This window comes from Oncorhynchus mykiss, chromosome 25 (genome assembly GCF_057628025.1).
Source record: "Oncorhynchus mykiss isolate SJ-2025 chromosome 25, ASM5762802v1, whole genome shotgun sequence".
Classification (NCBI taxonomy): domain Eukaryota; kingdom Metazoa; phylum Chordata; class Actinopteri; order Salmoniformes; family Salmonidae; genus Oncorhynchus; species Oncorhynchus mykiss.
The window spans coordinates 61206596-61231903 of record NC_143046.1 but is presented as its reverse complement, the minus strand read 5'-3'; the positions used below and the strand labels follow the sequence as shown (position 1 = coordinate 61231903).

General features: G+C 43.6%; 1 protein-coding gene and 1 long non-coding RNA gene across 3 annotated transcripts in view; one reads left to right on the top strand and one right to left on the bottom strand.

Moving 5' to 3' along the window:
- The first annotated feature begins 4278 nt into the window (after window positions 1-4278).
- The window catches only part of LOC110505405 (connector enhancer of kinase suppressor of ras 3), a 74218-nt gene continuing 53188 nt past the window's right edge, over window positions 4279-25308 (top strand). The window contains exon 1 of the mRNA XM_090220670.1: window positions 4279-5097. Within this exon, the coding sequence (XP_090076796.1) occupies window positions 5037-5097 (61 nt within the window). The 5' untranslated portion in view covers window positions 4279-5036. The remainder of the gene's footprint in view (window positions 5098-25308) is intronic.
- LOC149972080 (uncharacterized) overlaps window positions 13887-25308 on the bottom strand; it is a 185096-nt gene continuing 173674 nt past the window's right edge. The window contains exon 4 of one of the 2 annotated variants that reach the window (XR_016491916.1): window positions 13887-14026. This is a non-coding gene — a long non-coding RNA (uncharacterized LOC149972080). The remainder of the gene's footprint in view (window positions 14027-25308) is intronic. The other variant, XR_016491915.1, reaches the window with a different exon arrangement.

Here is a 25308-nt window from a genome sequence, read left to right as displayed (position 1 = left end):
CCCTTTCTCCACCTCCTCACCCCATGTCCCCCTTCACCTCCCTCAGCCACTACAATGTAGCCGAGGGGCATGCTCTCCCCCCAGGCCTCCTCCATACAACAATCCCATAATTCAGTAATCCCATCAGGACCTCTCCTGAATTCCACGCTTCCCAAATCCTCTGGATTTACCACATTCCCTTGGGAAGGAATGTGGAGCTGCAGTAGGCTACAGACTCCCCCTTTCAGTGCATTCAGACATATTTATGATGCCTAGCAACACTAGAGGACATATGCTGTGCCATGGGAGAGATTAAATGGTGTACTAACTGTTAAGACCCCATTTGTCAAACACTCATATCACTATCTGTGGCATGTTGTCATCATAACCTAAATATCATCAAACATAAACTCTACTTTGCATTCTGAAGTGAAGTATTATCCCCTTCTCTGGATCTTAACATAGTTTTGTTATACAATAGTTTGTGATATTATTTTTTACTTAGCAACATAATACAGTACAAACACTTTCATTTGTGGATGCCTCACTCTCACCCCAGACACCTTGAATGAAGAGTTCACCCTTCTTCAACATCTCCTGGCCTTCATCATATTCCTGTGATATTACAGAATTCACTCTCCTTGGCCTCCCTTGGAGATTCGTGCCTGTCTTCTCTCACACACTAATTGTTCTCATCATGTCTCAGCAAGTTATACTCCACAACACCCCCACAATGGCTTTGTTTACCGTGGGTGTGGGATGTCCACAAATATAACTGGCATGCCGTGATGTGAGTGATTGCTCCCTTGATCCACCTACTCATCACAGCCCAACTTAGCCTTGTTATTGTAAATTAATTATTCCTGTTTGAGGTGGGTGGGTGGGTGGTGGGGTTATTCAAAGGGATCCGTATATCAGGATTCTTTCTCTGGTCCCTATTTTTTCATATTTTCTTTGTCTTTGTCCCCTCCCCCTCACTTGTTAGTGCCCTGATCAAACAGAGAACTCCCTGCCAGGCAAGTTTACAGGTAGTTACAGTCAAACAGGTCAAATCACCAGACTAGGTCTGGGTAACCTCTCAAATTCCTCCAAAATCCTGTCTCATGCATTTTGTATCTCCTAGTCATAAACAAACCCTTTCATGGTATGTTGTGCAGGTGGTCAGAATAGTGTGTTTAAATCTGTGATCCAGACCTTTATTTTCTATTTGATTTAACTAGGCAAGTCAGTTAAGAACAAATTCTTATTTACAATGACTGCCTTTCCCGGCCAAATCCTGACCTGGACGAAACTGGACCAATTGTGCACTGCCCTATGGGACTCCCAATCACGGCAGGTTGTGATACAGCTTGGAATCAAACCGGGGTCTGTAGTGACGCCTCTAGCACTGAGATGCAGTGTCTTAGACCGCTGCGTCACCCGGGAGCCTCCATCTTTCATTCCCTCTAACTTGAGGGAAGAGCATTGACACGCACCCTTGCTTCTCTAGTCCCTGTTGTTCAGTTTAGCAGGCATAATGAGCAGCATGTTCAAACAGGAAGGAGGAGAAAAAGCAGAATAGTACAGTAGAATAGTATTGTGGTTTTTAGTATTTTATTGCCCGGCAGCAAAGTGATATGTGCTCAGGTGTAATTTAAGCTGATGATTAAAGTGTAGCTTGTACCTTCCAGCTGTGCAGAGGAGAGGGTTAGTAGGAGACTCTCCCTAGCAAGATGTGTTTTAGAGAGAGGGAGGGGGTTGAGGAAAATATATTGGGTTTGTATGAGAAACCATCTGTTGCTTAGGCCTTATTGCTATTGGTTACTCACTATGGCTACCTGTGGGAACAAAGACCATTACAACAGATACCCCCCTCATTCTGCTGTTTACTGAAAACACAGATACCACCCCATACTTTATGAATTACTGAATGGTACGACATTTTCACCCCTATGGCAAATAGAGTGACATGAAGTTCTGGCATTTCACAAAACAGGTCAAAAACGGTCAGGAAATACACAATATAATACAGTTGTCTTTGTAAACTGTCACACCAAGCATAGTTTAACCTAACGTTGTCAGCTTTGGGTCTTCACTCTGAACCTGAAATATACTGAACAAAAATATAAACGCAACACGTAAAGTGTTGGTTTCATGTGCTAAAATAAAAGCACATTTAAACATTTTTTAAAAACATCAAATTGATCAAAAATACAGTGTAGACATGGCTAATGTTGTAAATGACTATTGTAGCTGGAAACGGCTGATTCCCAATGGAATATCGACATAGGCGTACAGAGGCCCATTATCAGCAACCATCACTCCTGTGTTCCAATGGCACATCGTGTTAGCTAATCCAAGTTTATAATTTTAAAAGGCATTAGAAAACCCTTTTGCAATTATGTTAGCACAGCTAAAAACTGTTGTTCTGATTAAAGAAGCAATACAACTGTCCTTCTTTAGACGAGTTGTGTATCTGGAGCAATAGCATTTGTGGGTTTGATTACAGACTCAAAATGGCCAGAAACAAAGACCTTTCTTCTGAAACTCATCAGTCTAATCTATGTTCTGAGAAATGAAGGCTATTCCATGCGAGAAATTGCCAAGAAACTGAAGATCTCGTACAACGCTGTGTTCTACTCCCTTCACAGAACAGCGCAAACTGTCTCTAACCAGAATAGAAAGAGGAGTGGGAGGCCCCGGTGCACAACTGGACAAGTACATTAGACTGTATAGTTTGAGAAACAGACGCCTCACAAATCCTCAACTGGCAGCTTCATTAAATAGTACCCGCAAAAGACCAGTCTCAACATCAACAGTGACGAGGCGACTCTGTGATGCTGGCAGAGTTCCTCTATCCAGTGTCTGTGTTCTTTTGCCCATCTTAATCTTTTATTTTTATTGGCCAGTATGAGATATTGCTTTTTCTTTGCAACTCTGCCTAGAAGGCCAGAATCCCGGGGTCGCCTCTTCACTGTTGACGATGAGACTGGTGTTTTGCGGATACTATTTAATGAAGCTGCTGTAACAGTATAACTTTAGACCGTCCCCTCGCCCATACCCGGGCGCGAACCAGGGACCCTCTGCACACATCAACAACAGTCACCCACGAAGCCTCGTACCCATCGCTCCACAAAAGCCACGGCCCTTGCAGAGCAAGGGGAACTACTACTTCAAGGTCTCAGAGCAAGTGACGTCGCCGATTGAAACGCTATTTAGCGTGCACCGCTAACTAAGCTAGCCGTTTCACATCCGTTACACTGCCACAGATCCAATCACAAACATCCCAGATCCAATCACAACTTTGCTATTATAAAAGTAGCTTTCCAATGTGACAAGAAGTCCTCATTGTTATAATAAGCAAAGCATAACTTGTAGTAGAACAATTCAGAAGTGAGTGGCTTATAATTGCCTGCAGAGTAATAGCTCACCAACAGAGCGCAGCCGTGAGTTGTAACCAATGATAGGCCTGATAAGAATTAATCGGATCAAAGTGTAGGCACAACCGGGAGTATAATGTTTTCAGGGATACAGCTAACTCAATCTAGCTTCATTTTCCACTGAAAACCAGATGTGGGAACTCCACTCAGGCATTTTCTTTTAGCCCGCTAGTTAGGTTAAAGTGTAGGCTACGAAGGCTGTGTTTACACAGGCAACCTAACACTGATATTTTGTCCCACTAATTGGTCTTTTGACCAATCACATCAGATCTTTTCACAACAGATCTTTATCAGAGTTGATCTGATTGGTCAAAAGACCAATTAGTGAAGAAAATATCAGAATTGGGACGCAGCCAAAAAGTTGTGGTGTGATGAAACAGTCTATAATATTTATCTTGTTAAAAAAAGAACAGACTACATCACTCATAATATATGAATCTGCAGAGACAGAAACACACGGTAAACAAAATTCAAGAATGTTATTATTTTCAAACTTTTGTGAATGCAACACTTTATTATAGCATAGGCCTGCTACTGTCTGTGGGCTTGGCAGCCGAAAGAGCAGGCAGCTGCCGACTACAAATCACCTTGCACCAAAAATAACTACTCATTATTATTTGTAAATCAATCAATCAGTCATCAATTACCCACAATCCCTTATAGATTTGATATCTATGTCTCAGACATGGCCCTTGCTAACATTATTCAATAATGTACAACCGCAGCCCGCAATTCGGGGCATTCCTGCATGTTGGAATAAACCCCTCTCCTCGAGCACCCCATTGGTTCCTGCATGAACACCCACCCCCCCACGAAGCATGACATATGCACCTTTGAATGTGGGTCAAAATAAATAATCGTATTTTCTGAGTTTTCTTTCACCCCTCTCCACCGGAGGCCTCTTGCTAGCTAACGGGAGCAACATCGGTAGACAGTGTCCTTCGCTCCTGCCTGCCGAACACCTGCCCTCACCATCGTTAGTAGAATTGTGGGAAAACAGTGCCCGACAGGGAGGAGTGAAGGACACTGTTTACCGGGCTTCGTGGGTGACTGTTGATGTGTGCAGCGGGTCCCTAGTTCGCGCCCGGGTATGGGCGAGGGGACGGTCTAAAGTTATACTGCACAGCAGACGGGAGGCTATGGCGACACAGTGTTGCTCCAGCCAGCTGGCAGGGGCAAAGGACACATTATTGTACATTAACGCCACCAACTATTCTGGAGCACCCACGCCTCCCGCCTGTCTTAACTTAAAAATGTACCATGTAAGTGTAAAGATATGCAGGAACGCCCAGAAATATGGTCCGCAATTGCACCCGTCGCACATTATTTGTGGTGGTGTTGATTGCTCCGCCCCGTTGGGTAGTTTTAGCTGAGCAGAAACTGTGCAACTTGATCTCAAGCCCAGTGAAGAACCATGGGGGGTTCTTGCCTCTAGCCATGCGTGTGAAAGAGTTCCCAGTCACTGAGTGCGCCGAGGATACGAGCTAGAGAGAAGAGGATCACAGAGAGACTGCTGCTATACAGAGAAGATCAAGAAGCAATGGGAGTTTGATAATAAATTAATAAAGTGACAATCGTAGGCTACCGAAACAGTGTTTTGTATGGTCGTTTTCTAATTATTGTTTAAGTTCGTTTGAGATGCAAGCAATGGATCCAATAACGAAGTGGACACCAAAGCAAGTTGTCGACTGGATGAAAGGTATGGATCACTTTCACAATAATTGCCCATGTTAACCCCTATATGAAACTTGAAACCAGCACCCAATACCGCATATTCGCCATTCCCTGCAACGCGCTTTTTGTTATTTCAAGTTTCGTTAACCACTATGTGCAGCCGCAAACTGTCGTCCCTGACAACTTGTTGCACATAGAACAAAGGTAAACATATGCATATTCTATTTAGATATTCTTATATACCCATAGTAAATTACTAATGTTTTGAAGTTTGATTCAAAATATATTATAAGTAACAGCTGTGTTATCTTTGACAGACACTCAAAATGATTGTGACAAGTGGAACAACTTTTCCAGCCAGATTGCAACATTGTTTGAGAAGGGCGCAGTATTGCCACTTGCACTGTTCTTTGAGAAGTCGACTTCAGACCGCGATACATTTTGGCATCTGACTGGTAATAAGAGTAATAACCAAAAACAGTGCAGTCATATGTAGGTTCACAACTTAGCAAGCACAATGTGTTACAATAGGTATGTTTTACTATAGGCATAATTGAGTTGAATATGAGTCTTAATGAAGTATAATTGTCCCAGTCAGCTAGTTTGAAACACTGGACTCAACTCAAAACTGTGATATTTGGGTCAAACAAACACAGCTAGCAAAATGTTGTATTGGAACACCTAGCCCTCAAACTTTAATCCATATTTAGTTTTCAGCCCTTACATTCACCAACTGTGGGCTCCATGTGAACTAACGTTACAATTCAGACGCAGTGTATTTACGTTAAGAAACGTCAGTAATCATCGCTTTCAAACCGGTTTTCGAAACATGCTGATATGCCCCTCATATCAGCAAGAAGTAATCTTTCAAATAAAAAAGATACACTTAATGTAGCAATTTTGCACAGATCCACAAGCTGTGTGTGCCTCCAGTTGTCAAACTACACGTCCTCCCAAGTTAGGCTTACACACAGGTGTTCGGCGCAAACTAGATAGCTAATTACCACCGGTTGCATCCTACGTCTTACCATGAACAAGGGATGTAAACATGCAGATAAGGCTACGAGGGAACACTGACCCTAATAAAGGCGTGTAGTAGTTTAACCTTATGGTTTTGTGAAAATATTTTTTTGCTGATATGAAATAAGTTCCTTGTGTTTCCAAAACCATGCCTCAAGCAATGCGTTTTAACGTTCAGAGGATCACCAAGATCTTATGAAAACCCCCCTGACCAGAAGATACTATCGTCAATAGGTGCTCATGAAGTTATCATATATAAATGTGGTATGGAACACCCAGCAGGTTCTTGCTCTAAGACTTCAATCTGGAATGCTGGTTATGGAAATGTATGACATCGCCAAAGGACTATTTTCTTTGAACTACCTGAGCCCTTTCACAACGTTGGCATGTAAAGTGACTGTCTGCTACTGGTATATGAAGTATCAACAGTCCCCTATACACAGCCACACTCCACCTTTGCTTCAAGAGATGTCATGGGAAGTATATGAAACATTTTTAGGTGGATAGAAGTGCCTCTTGTGCTCGCCCTTATCAAAATCTGAAGGCTCAAAAGGTGTTTCAACTTTCAAGTACAATATGTCAGCATGACCCAAGGCCATCTGCCAGTGAATTATCTCAACCTGGTCTCAGAGCATTTCATATTATTCTCTACTTAAATCCGAAACACTCCATTTAGTATCATATGTTATGTTTCGTATGGTATCTAATTAATTTGTGGATGTCCATCACCCATTTCGTATGATATGGTACGAATTTGCAAAACGTATGATATGTTACGAATTATAGCTAGGTGGTTCGTTAACATTAGCTAGGAGTTAGGTTAGAGTTAGGGGGAAGGGTTTGCTAACTTGAAAAGTTGCTCAAATGCAATAGTTGTCCATGATGAGATTTGAACTCGTAACCTTTGGGTTGCTTGATGTTCGGGTTATACACCCGACCAACCACCCTCCCTTTCCTTTTAGCCTTAAGTAACAATACCAAACGTAACATGTCATACTAAATGGTGTGTCTCAGAGATGCGTACAGAATAAGAGCAGGTTGAGTATGTCAAGAGAAAAGTCCGATCTGAAATGGTTTGATATATCCTAGGGTCTTGATTTTTTTCAGAGTAATGTTATTTGATAGTTTCTACTTCTTTCACTGCCCTGAACTGAACATCCATGTGTAGTTGCTGAATGAAGCAAACCTGGTGTGTAGGCCACCTACTCTTCCTGTTCAGTGTGTAGATGTGCTAAAGGGATTGTGGGGGGTTAGTGGATGGAGGGTGGATTAGCTCCGTACACAGCCAGAGAGAAGAACGAGCAGGTCCTGTCTGACTCAGCAGTTATCCACTGGAGGGTCTTACCACTGGATTTTTAGAGGGCTCTGTTCAGTGGACAGCCAATGAACAGCCGCTGTGCCTAAAATGACAACGGGCCATTTGTGCCTAACATGCGGTTTGAACTCAACAAACACCAGTGATGCCTGTGCTAATTGCCCTAAGGTTGTTTTCTTCAGAGGGATCATGGTTGCTTCAGTGTGTTTTTGGTCAACAGACGTTTGTTGACTTGATTGTTGGAAGCTTATTAGTTGTGGTCCGTGAATGTATATTGTGACTGAAAGGCTAGTTTAATCTCTCCATTTAACATTGTGTTTGACTGGATGTCCTGTGGCACCATTCTCACCAGGTCGTCAAGCAATCATTAAAAGGATTACATTTATTTTTATCGTCAATAGCACACAAGGTCCAACTGAAACTTGACTTCCTCTTTTAACTGTCTCGTAATAAAGCAACACCTCACAACGCATTTCCCCAATGTGACCTACTTGTTGTGTGTATGTACTGACATGTATGTTTAACTGACAGATGGAAACACACACACACTACATGGTAATGCATGTCAACTATTTTTCGTTGTCAGACCCCAGTAAGACTAGCTGTCGCCATTGGCGCCGGCTAATGGGGGTCTTAATTAAATCAAACCCCTCTGAATTGGAGAGGTGCGGGGGCTGCCACATTGGGTTCCCGGGGAGCTGCTGTTGTGGAGGTTTAAATGCCTTGCTTATGACAGATTTTTCAACTTGTCAGCTCAGGGATTCAAACTGGCAACCTTTCGGTTAATGGCCCAATGCTCTAACCACTAGGCTACCTGCCACCAATCACCTTACTACCTTATGCACTAATATAGTGAAATTCACTTAATAAAGTTTGAATTCAAATTCAAATGTTCCTTTGCAATAGGTACTAACAAACAAAAGCACACCACACCGGGTTTAGAAGTTCATGGCAGACTCCAGTCATTTTCCAAATATAGTCTTGAATCGATGACGAATGCCCAGACTGAGGTGAGCTAATGATATTCTGAGAATGTTTAGTTCAAAATTCAGCTGAGTAGTTTCACACTTTCAACTCAATACATTTTTTTCACCCTACCTCCTACTTACATGGGAAATTGTGTCAAGTTTGTTCAGGCATTCTGAATATGTAAATTTACACATACTGTTCAAGTTGGTGAGTAAGAATAGGCATTCATAGTTTGTGTGGCAAAACTCACATTACTGTCTGCTGACTGTAGTTTTAAGATAAATATCAGCAGTATATTGTTACAGTAACGATATGTTCCAAGGTCTTCATAATTTGACAACAAAATACTCCAATTGCAACTCCTCTTGCATGCAGACTGTTGTAATTGGTGAGGGAAATGTAGCGACAGGTTTATTTTTAAGCAATGGGCCACGATTAGCAAGTGGTTGATCTAGTGGCCTACATCTGTCCCAATGAGGTAATAGGATGGAAATGTCAAAAGTAAAGAGTGTGCATTGGCATGCCAAATCCGGTGATTAGCATGTGTGTACTGGATTGTGCATGCGCTATGAGTGTACCATAGCCGCAAGAAGATGTTTAGGGGTGGGGGGTGCTGCAATACCTTTTTCGAGGCTATGTATGCAGTGCACTCTCATGCCCAGTGCCGTTGCTTATAGAGCATGTCCGAGGCCTTCTCATGATCCTTATCAGGCAATAATCGTGTCGCCGCGTAGTGTTGACCCTTATTAAGCCATGCGTCTCTCTACTACACGTGAGAATGCACTTCTCTCTCCTCCCGCACGCTGGTACATGTTTGAACAGTCCTCACAATGAAGGCTTTATTAATCCCCTATGATAACCTGCATCGACTGTGTACACAGCCAGCAGAGAGGCAGGTGTTCATGTCACCTGAACTGGTCTTAGCGCCACGGAACTCCCCTCCACCCTACTAGTGTCCCGTTCATAGAATGAAAGAGGCAGGTTTTTCCATGGAAATCATTCAGATAAAACCATGTCCTCTGTCACTAACCAATTTCTAGTCATCCTGTCATTCTCTCTTTAGAGCAGCATTATTGATCTAGAGAGATCTGTGGGACTTCCTAGTGGGAAGGGTTTTTAGACCTCTGGGAAGCTGTGTAAGAGGATTTTCACCGGGGGATAGGGGCTTGAAAGTGATGACGATGGTTGCGCCCTGCCTGTCTTGTTCCTCACGGGCCCATGTGTTTAACCTGGCCGGTAAGAGCTCACCATATGGGGACTTCTTAATACATCGTTAATATTTCTCCTTTGTCCTAGTTGTGTGCAACAGTGTTGGATTGGGTGAGTTGGTGGTTAGGCCAAGGATTGAATCATTTATTAGAATGTGCACAATATTCTCTGAGGTTGAATAAAGGTTGCAAACTGTAAACCAGAATCCGTTGACATTTGCATGATCCACCAACATTCATTTTATGATGCTCTGGAAACTGGGCAGCGGCAGTTTGCGTTTCATGTGCATCGCAAATCTCCCAGATCATCTGAGTTTAGCAGTGCTGCTAGAGGTTTGGCCCCAGTCTGCCCTAAGAGTATTGGCCTCAAACACACACAGAGCTTAACACTTGGGGACTGAAAATAACTGCAACCTGAGGTGGCACTGCACAGGGCACACACGGGTCACTGCAGCATAGTGGTTGACTGCCCATGCAGAGAGTTGTTTGTGTGTGCGCTTGAGAGCGAAAGATGGTGTACCTCAACTTCGGAATCATCTGAGGGATATTTCTAGACTTAACATAGTGTTGTAAACAACTGAAATGGTTGGTATTTCATTTTGACCTCACAATAGAATGTCTGTTAATTGTGTTTTGTGTTATGCACAGTGACAACAAATAAGCCATCAGTGACAAATAGGCCTGTTCGATAAGGGCAGGAAGTGCAAACTACAGTGGTGTTGCTGGTAATACCAAAACATTATGGAGTCAGCTATGCTATAACAGTCACTGGATATGACAGGAATGTGTTGGGCTGGCTTTCTGCTACTGAACCAAACTACTGCCTCAGTGAATCAGCAGTGAAAACACGCATGAATGTCCTTTTATGCACTTGCCCCACCAGTTGCTTCTAGAGGATTTACATGCCTGAGCCAGAATGACTGCTCAGCCTCTCTCGGTAAAGAACACACTGCATATACACATACAAGTCCAAGTCCTCTCACTCCCCCTCACACTGTTATTGTTCGCTCATTTATCCTAAGCGCTCTCATGCTACAACCAAATTAACATATGTTGTATACTGGGAATTTAGCAATATTTTGTGGCTCTCAAGTATGCCTAGATGGTCATATATACTGTATGATATGTGAGACCGCATGTTGAGAACATGTCTAGGCAAGTCTACATTCTACCAACCACAGGCTGTCCCAAGAGATTGCATTCCTCATGTTGGCTATCCCCACTGCTGACATTAACACATGTAATGTCTAGGGTTGCATATTTTGGGGAATATTCAGAGGTGGAAACTTTCCATGGGAATTCATGAAAATATATGCAAATGTAATATTCATACCATTTAAATGTAGATGTTTATTTTCATTGGATATATTTACCATATCATATGGAGACAGAAACATAAACCTTTTACCTTTATCATCAGTAGACATAATTGCAAATGATTAAATCCTTCCAATAGAATTATAATTTTTTGTTATGAATTGAACTTTAAGTGAGTTGACTCATCACATGGGATGATTTCACTGAACAACAACAAAAGGGAATATTGAATGATCCCCAATGCGCTTTGAGGCGGCTGATGTTGGCGGGATTTGGAGGATTGAGGCATCAAGGGAAAAGTGCCTCAGATCCACAAAGTCCCTTCCACCAGGTGGCTGATGCGATATGGCAGTGGTGACAACATATCTCATCTCCATCCCAAAGCCCTTGCTTGGAAGTGTACTTCGCCAGACTGCCAAGAACCTTGCCCTCATCCAGGCCAAGGTGGCGAGACACGATAGTGATGACACCATAGGCCTTGTTGATCTCTGCACCAGACAGGATGCTCTTGCCAGCATAATTGGGGTCCAACATGTATGCCGCGGTGTGTTTGGGCTTCAGGCAGGAGTCTTCACACATTGATGCATTTCAGAATTGCAGTTTCCTCTGCTTGGAGCAACAGTGAAGTGGTCAGGGTAGTACTGATTTCTTCTCTTACATCTGCAAGCAGAGTCTGAACATCAGAGAGGATGGCATTGTCTCCCTCAATCTGTGCAATGTCTACTGCTATAGGTTTCAGGAGTTTCAGGCTGCTTACCACTCTCGCCCAAAATACATCATCCAGGAGGATACTCTTGATGGGGCTGTCCATATTGGCAGACTGTGATATGGCCATTTCTTGGAAAGACACCTTCCCCTCCAGGAGACTGTCAAACATGATGACAACACCACCCAACAGGTGTTGCTGGGCAGCTTCAATGTGGTGCTCTTATTCTTCTCACTTTGCTTGGTGATGTAGATTGCTGATATAACTTGATGATCATTCACATACCTAAGCATTTCCTTGGCTCTCTTGCAGAGTGTATCCATTGTTTTCAGTGCCATGATGTCCTTGAGGAGCAGATTCAATGCATGAGAAGCACAGCCAATGGGTGTGATGTGAGGGTAGGACTCCTCCACTTTAGACCAAGCAGCCTTCATGTTCGCAGCATTGTCTGTCACCAGTGCAAATACCTTCTGTGGTCCAAGGTCATTGACTGCCTTCAGCTCATCTGCAATGTAGAGACCGGTGTGTCTGTTGTCCCTTGTGTCTGTGCTCTTGTAAAATACTGGTTGAGGGGTGGCGATGATGTAGTTCATTTTTCCTTGCCCACAACATTCAACCACCCATCAGAGATGATTGCAATACAGTCTGCTTTCTCTATGGTTTGTTTGACCTTCACTTGAACTCTGTTGAACTCTGCATCCAGCAAATGAGTAGATCCAGCATGTTGGAGGGGTGTATGCTGGGTGAAAAACATGAATTGAACTTTAAGTGAGTTGACTCATCACATGGGATGATTTCACTGAACAACAACAAAAGGGAATATTGAATGATCCCCAATGCGCTTTGAGGCGGCTGATGTTGGCGGGATTTGGAGGATTGAGGCATCAAGGGAAAAGTGCCTCAGATCCACAAAGTCCCTTCCACCAGGTGGCTGATGCGATATGGCAGTGGTGACAACATATCTCATCTCCATCCCAAAGCCCTTGCTTGGAAGTGTACTTCGCCAGACTGCCAAGAACCTTGCCCTCATCCAGGCCAAGGTGGCGAGACACGATAGTGATGACACCATAGGCCTTGTTGATCTCTGCACCAGACAGGATGCTCTTGCCAGCATAATTGGGGTCCAACATGTATGCCGCGGTGTGTTTGGGCTTCAGGCAGGAGTCTTCACACATTGATGCATTTCAGAATTGCAGTTTCCTCTGCTTGGAGCAACAGTGAAGTGGTCAGGGTAGTACTGATTTCTTCTCTTACATCTGCAAGCAGAGTCTGAACATCAGAGAGGATGGCATTGTCTCCCTCAATCTGTGCAATGTCTACTGCTATAGGTTTCAGGAGTTTCAGGCTGCTTACCACTCTCGCCCAAAATACATCATCCAGGAGGATACTCTTGATGGGGCTGTCCATATTGGCAGACTGTGATATGGCCATTTCTTGGAAAGACACCTTCCCCTCCAGGAGACTGTCAAACATGATGACAACACCACCCAACAGGTGTTGCTGGGCAGCTTCAATGTGGTGCTCTTATTCTTCTCACTTTGCTTGGTGATGTAGATTGCTGATATAACTTGATGATCATTCACATACCTAAGCATTTCCTTGGCTCTCTTGCAGAGTGTATCCATTGTTTTCAGTGCCATGATGTCCTTGAGGAGCAGATTCAATGCATGAGAAGCACAGCCAATGGGTGTGATGTGAGGGTAGGACTCTCCACTTTAGACCAAGCAGCCTTCATGTTCGCAGCATTGTCTGTCACCAGTGCAAATACCTTCTGTGGTCCAAGGTCATTGACTGCCTTCAGCTCATCTGCAATGTAGAGACCGGTGTGTCTGTTGTCCCTTGTGTCTGTGCTCTTGTAAAATACTGGTTGAGGGGTGGCGATGATGTAGTTCATTTTTCCTTGCCCACAACATTCAACCACCCATCAGAGATGATTGCAATACAGTCTGCTTTCTCTATGGTTTGTTTGACCTTCACTTGAACTCTGTTGAACTCTGCATCCAGCAAATGAGTAGATCCAGCATGTTGGAGGGGTGTATGCTGGGTGAAAAACATTCAGAAATCTCTTCCAATACACATTGCCTGTGAGCATCAGACTGGAACCAGTTGCATACACAGCTAGAGCAAGACACTCATCAGCATTTCTCTGACTACGTTCCTCCATTGTCAAAAAAAAATCTGATTTCAGGAGGACCGTGAGCTGTTGCTATCGATAAGGTGTCACCTCAAATAGAAGTAAAGGGACTTTTATCAGAGGTTGCTTGTTGTGAGCTTTATGCACATGGCCAGATGATTCTGCATCTTTGTTGCATTCTTCACATATGATTTGGCACAGTATTTGCAAATGTACACAGCTTTTCCTTCTACATTAGCTGCAGTGAAATGTATCCACACGTCAGATAGTGGCCGTGGCATTTTCCTGAAAAAAAATGAGCAATAAAAATACAATTCCATGAACAGATAAATAGTTAAGCAGTTAGATTAAACAACTCCTTTGTAAAATAAATGTTTGAAAATGAAACGTGTATGGAAACAGGTGAATTAACACTTCTCAGTTAGCAGGCTCAAGCAAGCTTAAAAACCCACATGGTAGCAAAAGCTAACTAGCAGAAATTAACAAGTTAGAAATTATTTAAACACTCTTTGCTGTAGGCTACTATTTACAAGTTAACAGAAAATTATGTATGTCACATAAAATATATTCACCCCACCCAGTATTGTAATCAAAACTTACTAGAAAGCATGTAGCATCAATAGCATCTCATTAGTGTGCGAGATCTTGAGAATCAGCTGTACATGTGATGGAAGAGTGCACTGCACATGTGATGGAAGAATGCACTGTGCATGCAGAGGGTTGTAATTCCATTGAATTGGGGATAGTTTAAACAAAATATTCCTCAATACCTAGAATTGCCTTACGTGTATACTACAAAAAAGGTTCACTGTTATAAGCTAACTTTTTTAAAATGAATTTAAGCAAAATTCCAGGGCTTAACTTCCCATTAAAAATTTCCGGAAGAATTCCGACCTTTGCAACCCTAGTAATGTCTAGGGCTGCACCCATTTAGTTGACTGGTCGAAAGGTGGTTGCTCGACCGAGATTTCTTTAGTCGAGCAGTAGCCCCAAAAAATAATAGATACATATCTATCTCATGGTGTACAAGACCGGTCTGATTTGTGCCTGTCTGAGTGGACTAATCTATTGTGAAGGCCGTGGGGATGGCACATGTGCTACTGAAAGTGTTTATGGTTATATTACATAGGACCAATGGTGCAACACTAATAAAAATAATATTATTTTATAACAAATGAGCTTTCTCCCGCGTTGGATAGTGGTCGCTGTCTGCGGTTCAGAAACACATCGGTGCGCTGTTGAATTGGCGCCTTTTCCTAGACCATGTTGCGACGTGCATAATGGCACAGTTAACCATTATATTGGTGTTGAGAACAATTCCACACATCCGACTTCCCCTTTTACCTCATGAGCAACCAGTAGCCTAAACCTTCCTCAGTTTTCGAGTTTATTTGTCACGTCCTCTGCATCCGTTTTTCCGTTATGGTGTTCAGAGTTTGTTATAACCAATTTATTGATGTGATTGACATGCCAGGCCATATTGGCCATGTGCATGCGATGCATAAAGAGAGCTAGGGTTGAGGGAATAGGGAATGTTTTTCCTAAACAAATTAGGGATTTCAGTAACAACTTTATAGTCAGAAATGGCTGTAATTATGTTGCAGCTTCAGCAACACGGACAGCCCTGTACACACTGTTGATGTGTGGTGGTCGCTGCAGCAGGGAGGAGAGGGAGACAACACTATACACACTGTTGCTGTGTGGTGGTCGCTGCAACAGGGAGGAGAGGGAGACAACACTATACACACTGTTGATGTGTGGTGGTCGCTGCAACAGGGAGGAGAGGGAGACAACACTATACACACTGTTCATGTGTGGTGGTCGCTGCAGCAGGGAGGAGAGGGAGACAACACTATACACACTGTTCATGTGTGGTGGTCGCTGCAGCAGGGAGGAGAGGGAGACAACACTATACACACTGTTCATGTGTGGTGGTCGCTGCAGCAGGGAGGAGAGGGAAACAACACTATACACACTGTTGATGTGTGGTGGTCGCTGCAGCAGGGAGGAGAGGGAGACAACACTATACACACTGTTCATGTGTGGTGGTCGCTGCAGCAGGGAGGAGAGGGAGACAACACTATACACACTGTTCATGTGTGGTGGTTTGCTGCAGCAGGGAGGAGAGGGAGACAACACTATACACACTGTTCATGTGTGGTGGTCGCTGCAGCAGGGAGGAGAGGGAGACAACACTATACACACTGTTGATGTGTGGTGGTTTGCTGCAGCAGGGAGGAGAGGGAGACAACACTATACACACTGTTGATGTGTGGTGGTCGCTGCAGCTGGGAGGAGAGGGAGACGATGGGTGCTAGTCACAGTCACTCACTGTCGTTTTTAAACACAGCGCAGCAAGTCTGAGCCCGGCCCGGCACAATCAAATCAATTGCTTGTCGTACTACCTCTAGTCAAGTGTTTGTCCTAATTATTTAATCAACCCGTGTGCTTAAAGCATCAGACAAGCTCATTGAAAATAGTTGATTTGATTAAAAAAAACAGAATGTGTCTACATATGGAAAATACATGTTTAAACATTTTGACCAATCGACTTGTCGAAATGACAGACGACTCTTCGTCTGCCAAGTTTTTTTTTTTTGTGTCGAAGACAGCCCTAGTAATGTCTGCCTTTTATAGTTTAACTGATATGTTAGCCCTCAGACTACTGATATCTCCTGTCTCAAGGATAATATTACCATTTCAGTGGTCCAACACAATCCTATAACTAGAATTGGTGTGTGCTTCTTTTCATTCAGAATGTGCTTCTTTCCATCCATTCAGGTCTGTCAATGTACTCTAAGTGTTGGCAAGCATCCATATCTAGCTAGAGATGTTTATACACTGTAATTGCCTCTTTAGATCAGCCACCTCTTGTTGACTCCCTACATTCAAATGTCCTGATGTACAAAGCAGCTGTGATGGACCCGCTTTCTTTTTCCACATTCCTCTAGCAGTTCTTTGAGTCCCTGGGCTCCCTGGTGTGGCTCTCCTTACTGTGGCCCTACGGCCATGGCAAGCAGGGTGGTGAGAGAAATGGATGGATGAGGGAGGTTTTGGCGGGCTTCAACCAGGAAATGAAAAACACCTGGTGGACCCTTGGGAAATCCCACTGTCTTTTTGGTTAATTACAAGTCGTGTGTGTGTGTGTGTGTGTGTGTGTGTGTGTGTTACAGTTTTATGACATCACTAACAAGGGGTAGATAAGGCAACATGGATGTAGGAGTCACAACATGGATGACTAGGAGTCACCTTTTTTTTGTTTTGTAGTTAAAGGAGAGTTGTGAAAATTTCACAGAGAAATATTCAAAATACCTCCCATTTGAAGTCATACCTCTTAAGGGGAAAAACTGACACATGCTTTAAAGGCTTTGTCTTTAGTTCCTTTCGCCAGGGTTCCCCTTTACCCTCCAGGGACTGGGCTTTCATGGAATGACAATCAACCTAGTTTTCCACCAATATCTTGGAAGAATTCACTGGCACATTTGCTTTTCCAGAGGTCTGCTCCTTCATAGAGTACTTGTTAGTGCTGTGTCATGTTCTGTGTGGGTATTTGCAGCGGTGCCGAATGGCCTGCTGTGTTCTATTATCTGATGAATTCAACTGCTAATATCATGTCAAATTCATACTAATCCTCTCCCCAAACAGAAGTACTAAGCCCTTGAATTTCAAACAACACACTTTTCCTTGTCAACCTACGCTGAATGGGCACTACAAAAGAATTGAGGTGTGTTTTGAATGGTCGAACTATAATATTTAGCTACTCAGCAGCACCTGCATTTGTTTAAACAGGAAGGGTAGGGGTGCGGCCTGACTCGGACAAAGAGAAAATCTCAATTGGTTTTGCTCGACTCGTATCACCTCTCTCCTCCGTCCTCTCAACGCCTACTTTTGAAAAAGGTCAGAGGTAATGAAAGAGCTAAGGGCAGGAAACGTAGAAACAAATGCTCTTGATTGAAATGACTCTCACGTCATCAGGCAAATTATCATTAATGGGGTGGAATCCCAAAATAAATGTTTAAAGTTATAAAAGCAAATTGAACTAGATGCGCAAGACATTTTTATAGATGAAAGGATAAGTAGCGTATCATTTTTAAATATGTGGATGCTTTTTCCTCAGAGAAAACAGCTGATTCAAAGGGGGGTATGGAGGATTTCAAACACTTCCGTGCTAGCACCCAAAAGGATACTCCTGTGCATTCTCTGCTGAAGTAGGTAATCGAGGAGGTGAGCAGACTTCTCTGTTCAGTAAATTTACGTTGACAGAGAATTTCGGTGGATTTAATTTACAATAATCTGTTAATCATTTTTGTTCTGTCATGATAGTGTTGAGAGACATGGAACAGGTGCGAAGAAAGGTTCAAACAAGAGAAGCACACCTGGAAATGAAAAGGGTGTGTTTTTGTGGTTAAAAAAAAGAAGATTATTGCCGTGTTACTGTTCCACTGCCAGAAGGAACTGGTCGATCATTCAGGATTTGTGGGAGTTCTTCCTATCTGTTTGTGTGTCACTCACATGCATCATAAGAGATCTAGAAACACGTTGTGTGTCAGAGAGAGAGCGTGAGACCCCGGCAGTGGTATAAAGTAGTTTTACGAAAGTACTTTACAAGTCATTTTTTTGGGGGGGGACATCTGTACTTTACTAAACTATTTATATTTTTGACTTGTACTTTTACTTCACTACATTCTACATATTGAATGCTTAGCAGGGCAGAAAATGGCCCAATATCCCTACTGCCTCTGATCTGGCGGTCTCGCTAAACACAAATGCTTTGTTTTTAAATGATACTTAGGTGGCTGATCTAAGTAGTATTTTACTGAGTGACTTTCACTTTTGAATCATTTTCTATTAAGTTATCTTTACTTTTACTCAATTATGACAATTGGGTACTTTTCCCACCACTGGACCCAGGCATGTCATTAACATGGCAGAGAAGGAGCCTGTGTGCTGTGCCACTGCCTGGCAGTGATATGGATGTCTGTCTGCGTTGTGCCCTGTTTGTGTCACACTGGCTGGTCATGCTGTCACTCACAGATGGCATACCACTGAAGGTGACTCACCATCAGTCTCTCCCACACAGAGAACGGGATCGACTCATCTCCCTCTGTTCCGAAGGATCTGAGCGCTAGCTGTCGGGACTCATATTACATTCAAATGTTCGTTTCAGTTCCAATGTACAGTGTATAATCTGAGTAAGAGGGCATTTGGGTGACTGTGAAATTTCAATGAAAGCGATACAGCCCGTCATTGTGGTGTTGATTTCCAGCATATTGCTTTTTACTCGTGTTTAATGACATGGTGTTTTCTGTCCTGTGTGTGCTGATGACTTTATGGTCTCCCCCCTGCCCCCCCCCCCCCTTCTCCTCTATCCCTGACCTGGATGTGTGTAGGCTGTAAATCTTTCTAAACAAGATGTCCGTTCTCTCCCCTCTTCCCCCTCCCCCGTTTCATCAATGGCAGCTGATATCTTCACAAGTGTCTTTTGTTTGAGACGGAACCATATACGGTTCCCATAGAAATGTGGTTTGTCAATAACCACCTAAATGAGCTGTGCACGTTTCTCCCTCCCCAGCCTGCATGTTTTTGTTGTGGTTTCTGTTGGCTTCCATGACAGACCTATTCCACTAGCCTGTAATCAGCATACCAGGCCACCATGATCATACACCAGACACGGAGAGAAGAGGCCACTGTTCTCAGTTCACTGTACAGGCAGACTCTTTAGCTGTCTGAGTAGGGTCAAGAGTTCTTCCTTGGTCAGGTTTCATCGTCAGGAAAACCTCCTTGCCATATCCTACAGTATGAGCCTATGGTTGGGCCTAGTGTAGGTGTCCTCTGCCTCGCTGGGATGAGGCCTGGTGGTTTTCTCTCTCTGTGAAGACTGAAGGGACAACCTCAAAGACTGCAATTATGGTTTAGCTTGGAGGGATGTAGTAATGGTTTAGAAGCTGACATAGTAGAGACAGAGTAGTTGTTGACATGGAGGCTGAGAGTAGTTGTTGACATGGAGGCTGAGAGTAGTTGTTGACATGGAGGCTGAGAGTAGTTGTTGACATGGAGGCTGAGAGTAGTTGTTGACATGGAGGCTGAGAGTAGTTGTTGACATGGAGGCTGAGAGTAGTTGTTGACATGGAGGCTGAGAGTAGTTGTTGACATGGAGGCTGAGAGTAGTTGTTGACATGGAGGCTGAGAGTAGTTGTTGACATGGAGGCTGAGAGTAGTTGTTGACATGGAGGCTGAGAGTAGTTGTTGACATGGAGGCTGAGAGTAGTTGTTGACATGGAGGCTGAGAGTAGTTGTTGACATGGAGGCTGAGAGTAGTTGTTGACATGGAGGCTGAGAGTAGTTGTTGACATGGAGGCTGAGAGTAGTTGTTGACATGGAGGCTGAGAGTAGTTGTTGACATGGAGGCTGAGAGTAGTTGTTGACATGGAGGCTGAGAGTAGTTGTTGACATGGAGGCTGAGAGTAGTTGTTGACATGGAGGCTGAGAGTAGTTGTTGACATGGAGGCTGAGAGTAGTTGTTGACATGGTGGAGGCTGAGATTAGTTGTTGACATGGTGGAGGCTGAGATTAGTTGTTGACATGGTTGAGGCTGAGAGTAGTTGTTGGCATGGTGGAGGCTGAGAGCAGTTGTTGGCATGGTGGAGGCTGAGAGCAGTTGTTGACATGGTCAAAACAGTTTTTCAAGCGACTGGCAAGTTCTGGGAGGTGTTAGTCGCACAAAAACTTTGGCTGCGCTAAGACTATTGTTAAAAACAGACCTGCAACAATATGAGCATGGAGGGCCAGGAAAAAGACAAGTTGTGGGGTTGTGGCGCAACAGTTTTCTGACATTTTGGTGGCTCTTTTGTTACTGTCTTTAGCAGTTGTTTGTGCAAGGTTTATGAGCAGCGTGGCTGGCTGCAGAGGGATGCATGTTTATGTGAAGGTGAGAGGTAGTTCTAAAACCACCAGCATTACGCACAGCTCCAGACCTCACTGAATAAGAATGTCCACAGAACTGCCCATTGCCGTGTATGTCCTCTAATTGTTGTTCACCAGCCCATGAAGGGGAAGCCAGAGCTGTGAAAAAGGACCTAATAGGAGTACAGGAACAAACTCGGCGACCCAGAACTGGTCTTTCCATTTTGCGTACTGTTGAAACTTGGAGGTGACTGACATGCTCGGAGACTAGCCAGGAGTAACTGTCAGGGAGGTTTCCTGTGCCTGTGGCACTCTTTTCTCCCCTTGGTTCTATCGTTCTGTTGATGTTTATTATTTTTTCACATGCCGAACACAGCGAGTACATTCACAGGTCTAGAATCTCACCTAACACAAGCCAGGAGTGTGATGTCTGCTCCCTTATCAGTCATTGATGGCAAATTACACTTTAAAGTCAAGGACCAAACACAAATAGCGTACAGAAACACACCAACAGATCAGCTGATGATAATCTCACCAAAAGCCTATTCAGGACAAGTTTAGGCAGTGAACAGGATGGTCCATGATGTCAGAATGTAAACTTGGACAGTCCTATCCACACGTTTTCCTTATAGTACTAGGGGAAAAAGTGATATAGTTTAAAGAAGCTCAACATACACAGTTGGGGTTAGCTGCTCAGTGGGGATGGTACTGTTGTTGTACAACTGCCCCTTTCACAGTGGCCACTGTGTTTTGTATGGGCTTTGTTTTGCTCCTGTGATGGGAAGTCATGCATCAGAGGAAAGCCTGTCTCTTCTTCTAATTACAGCCCAGGCTTCCCCCAGCCTTTGTGCTGGAATTCCCACAAAGGAACTCCTGAGAACAGTGGCTGAATTCCTCCGATTCCCCACAGGTTTGCCGAGCTAAATAAGAAGATGGAGAGTTACAGTGGCCCTGCTATTGTATGCCTAGCAGCTTTCCCACTGTCCAGCCCTGGCAGGGTAGGACCAGAGATAGGATGGGAGGGGGCAGATGGCCAGAGCCCCCACTGGGAAAACAGAGAGGGGAGGCAGGGGGGAGAGGAGGAGGGCAGGCCTTTTCTTTCGGTGGGAGGTGAAAGAGTGCTCTCACCCATGTAATCAAACCCCTGAGAACCCAAGCTAGGCCTGCTTGAGTCTATACACTGTGCCTGGTGGCGGATGTGAGACTGGTGTTGAGAGGAGATAGGGGGGAGGGGTGTGTGAACATGCATGTACCAGTGTGTTCGTATACTGTTGGAAGGAACTGATGTGCAGGTCATCCTAAAGCTGCAGCACATAATCAATTATGTAGGATTTACCGGTGATCTGATCAAAGTCTGCAGGTCTGCTTCAGAGAACAAAGATACCTAAAGGTCCAATGCAGCCACTTTTATTGCAATATAAAAACTATTCTGGGTAACACTTAAGTGCCTTTCTGTGATTTTGTTTTCAATTAAAATGTTAAAATAAACTAAAATAGCTTCTTAGCAAAGAGCAATTTCTCAAGCAAGAATTTTGCTAGGACTGTCTGGGAGTGGTCTGAGTGGGAAGTAGAAAATGGAAAACTAGGTGTTATTGGCAGAGAGGTTTGGAACTCTTATTGGACTATTTTACCTCCTGGTGATATCACCAAGCAGGCCAAAGATCCATCCTGCCAAAACAGGCTGAAATTTCAGGTGGTCCTTTCAAAGAGCTTTAATACTAAAAGTGCATTATCATAATTTTCACAATTTCACAGTATTATCCCAGCCTCGTGGAAATATATAAAACACAGGGAATTCATGTTTTTGACTGCACTGGGCCTTTAAGGACAAGACCTGGATTATCTAATTGCATGATTGCGTGTTCTTCTGTAAAAGGAAACACTAAGGTATTCAGAATGCTCTCATTGTAGCCTATAGTAAATTACCTTACACATGACATCTGCTTCTAAATGTCTTGCAGTATAATACCAGCTTGATTCAATGTTGTGAGGCACTTTTTTTTGTCGACTTCATTTCCAATGTCATTCCTTGATTTTCCCTGGGCTGTCATGTTCTGGCAACTGAGAGGAAACCTGTGGTTATTAGTGCTTCTGTACAGATGTGAACCAGGAAATGTTAGGATTATCACAGGACTAGCCAGTAGGCCGAGAGGAAACTCACTGTTTACATTGCCAAAAACCTGTGCTTATAGCCTTAAGTAGGCTGAAGTTCCATGGCCTTCAGTGTGAGCCAGATCCGTTTCTACAGTCCAAACGGAGCCTCTGGCTCTGGGATCTTTGCTTTCCCAGCTGTCCAGAATCCTGTATGTCTGTATGTCAAATCTGGACTAAAGCTGTTGTGTTGATAACCTGTTCTACGTACATACATACATACATACATACATACATACATACATACATACATACATACATACATACATACATACATACATACATACATACATACATACATACATACATACATACATACATACATACATACATACATACATACAGTTGGGAAAACAAGTATTTGATACACTGCCAATTTTGCAGGTTTTCCTACTTACAAAGCATGTAGAGGTCTGTAATCTTTATCATAGGTACACTTCAACTATGAGAGACGGAATCTAAAACAAAAATCCAGAATATCACATTGTATGATTTTTAAGTAATTAATTAGCATTTTATTGCATGACATAAGTATTTGATCGCCTACCAACCAGTAAGAATTCCGGCTCTCACAGACCTGTTAGTTTTTCTTTAAGAAGCCCTCCTGTTCTCCACTCATTACCTGTATTAACTGCACCTGTTTGAACTCGTTACCTGTATAAAAGACACCTGTCCACACACTCAATCAAACAGACTCTAACCTCTCCACAATGGCCAAGACCAGAGAGCTGTGTAACATTAGGGATAAAATTGTAGCCCTGCACAAGGCTGGGATGGGTTACAGGACAATAGGCAAGCAGCTTGGTGAGAAGGCAACAACTGTTGGTGCAATTATTAGAAAATGGAAGAAGTTCAAGATGACGGTCAATCACCCTCGGTCTGGGGCTCCATGCAAGATCTCACCTCGTGGGGCATCAATGATCATGAGGAAGGTGAGGGATCAGCCCAGAACTACACGGCAGGACCTGGTCAATGACCTGAAGAGAGCTGGGACCACAGTCTCAAGGAAAACCATTAGTAACACAGTACGCCGTCATGGATTAAAATCCTGCAGCGCACGCAAGGTCCCCCTGCTCAAGCGCATGTTAAGGCCCGTCTGAAGTTTGCCAATGACCATCTGGATGATCCAGAGGAGGAATGGGAGAAGGTCATGTGGTCTGATGAGACAAAAATAAGGCTTTTTGGTCTAAACTCCACTCGCCGTGTTTGGAGGAAGAAGGATGAGTACAACCCCAAGAACACCATCCCAACCGTGAAGCACAGGGGTGGCAGCATCATGTTGTGGAGGTGCTTTGCTGCAGGAGGGACTGGTGCACTTCACAAAATAGATGGCATCATGAGAGAGGAAAATTACGTGGATATATTTAAGCTAGAAAATTTGTGAGCAGAACTGAAAAAGCATGTCTTAGCAAGGAGGCCTACAAACCTGACTTAGTTACACCAGCTGTGTCAGGAGGAATGGGCCAAAATTCACCCAACTTATTGTGGAAGGCTACCCAAAATGTTTTACCCTCGTTAAACAATTTAAAGGCAATGCTACCAAATACTAATTGAATGTATGTAAACTTCTGACCCACTGGGAATGTGATGAAAGAATTAAAAGCTGAAATAAATCATTATCTCTACTATTATTCTGACATTTCACATTCTTAAAATAAAGTGGTGATCCTAACTGACCTAAGACAGGGAATTTTTTCTAGGATTAAATGTCAGGAATTGTGAAACTGAGTTTAAATGTATGTAAACTTCCGACTTCAACTGTACATACACAAAAGTATTTGGACACCTTCAAATTAGTGTATTAGGCAATTTCAGCCACACCCGCTGCTGACAGGTGTATAATATCGAACACACAGCCATGCAATCTCCATAAACAAACATTGGCAGTAGAATGAAGAGCTCAGTGACTTTCAATGTGGCACTGTCATATGATGCCACCTTTCCAACAAGTAATTTCATCAAATTTCTGCCCTGCTAGAACTGCCCAGGTCAACTAAGTGCTGTTATTATGAATTGGAAATCTCTACGAGCACCAACGACTTAGCCGCAAAGTGGTAGGCCACACAAGCTCACAGAACGGGACCACCCGGTACTGTTAAAATTGTCTGTCCTCGGTTGCAACACTCACGAATGAGTTCCAAACTGCCTCTGGAAGCAACGTCAGCACAATAACAATTCGTCGGGAGCTTCATGAAATGGGTTTCCATGGCTGAGCAGCTGCACACAAGCCTAAGATCATGCCCAATGCCAAGAGTCGACTGGAGTGGTGTAAAGCTCGCCGCCATTGGACTCTGGAGTGGTGCAAGCGTGTTCTCTGGAGTGATGAATCACGCTTCACCATAGGGCAGTCTGACGGACGAATCTCGGTTTGGTGGATGCCAGTAGAATGCTACCTGCCCCAATGCATAGTACCAACTGTAAAGTTTGGTGGAGGAGGAATAATGGTCTGGGTTTGTTTTTTGTGGTTCGGGCTAGGCTCCTTAGTTCCAGTGAAGGGAAATCTTAATGCTACA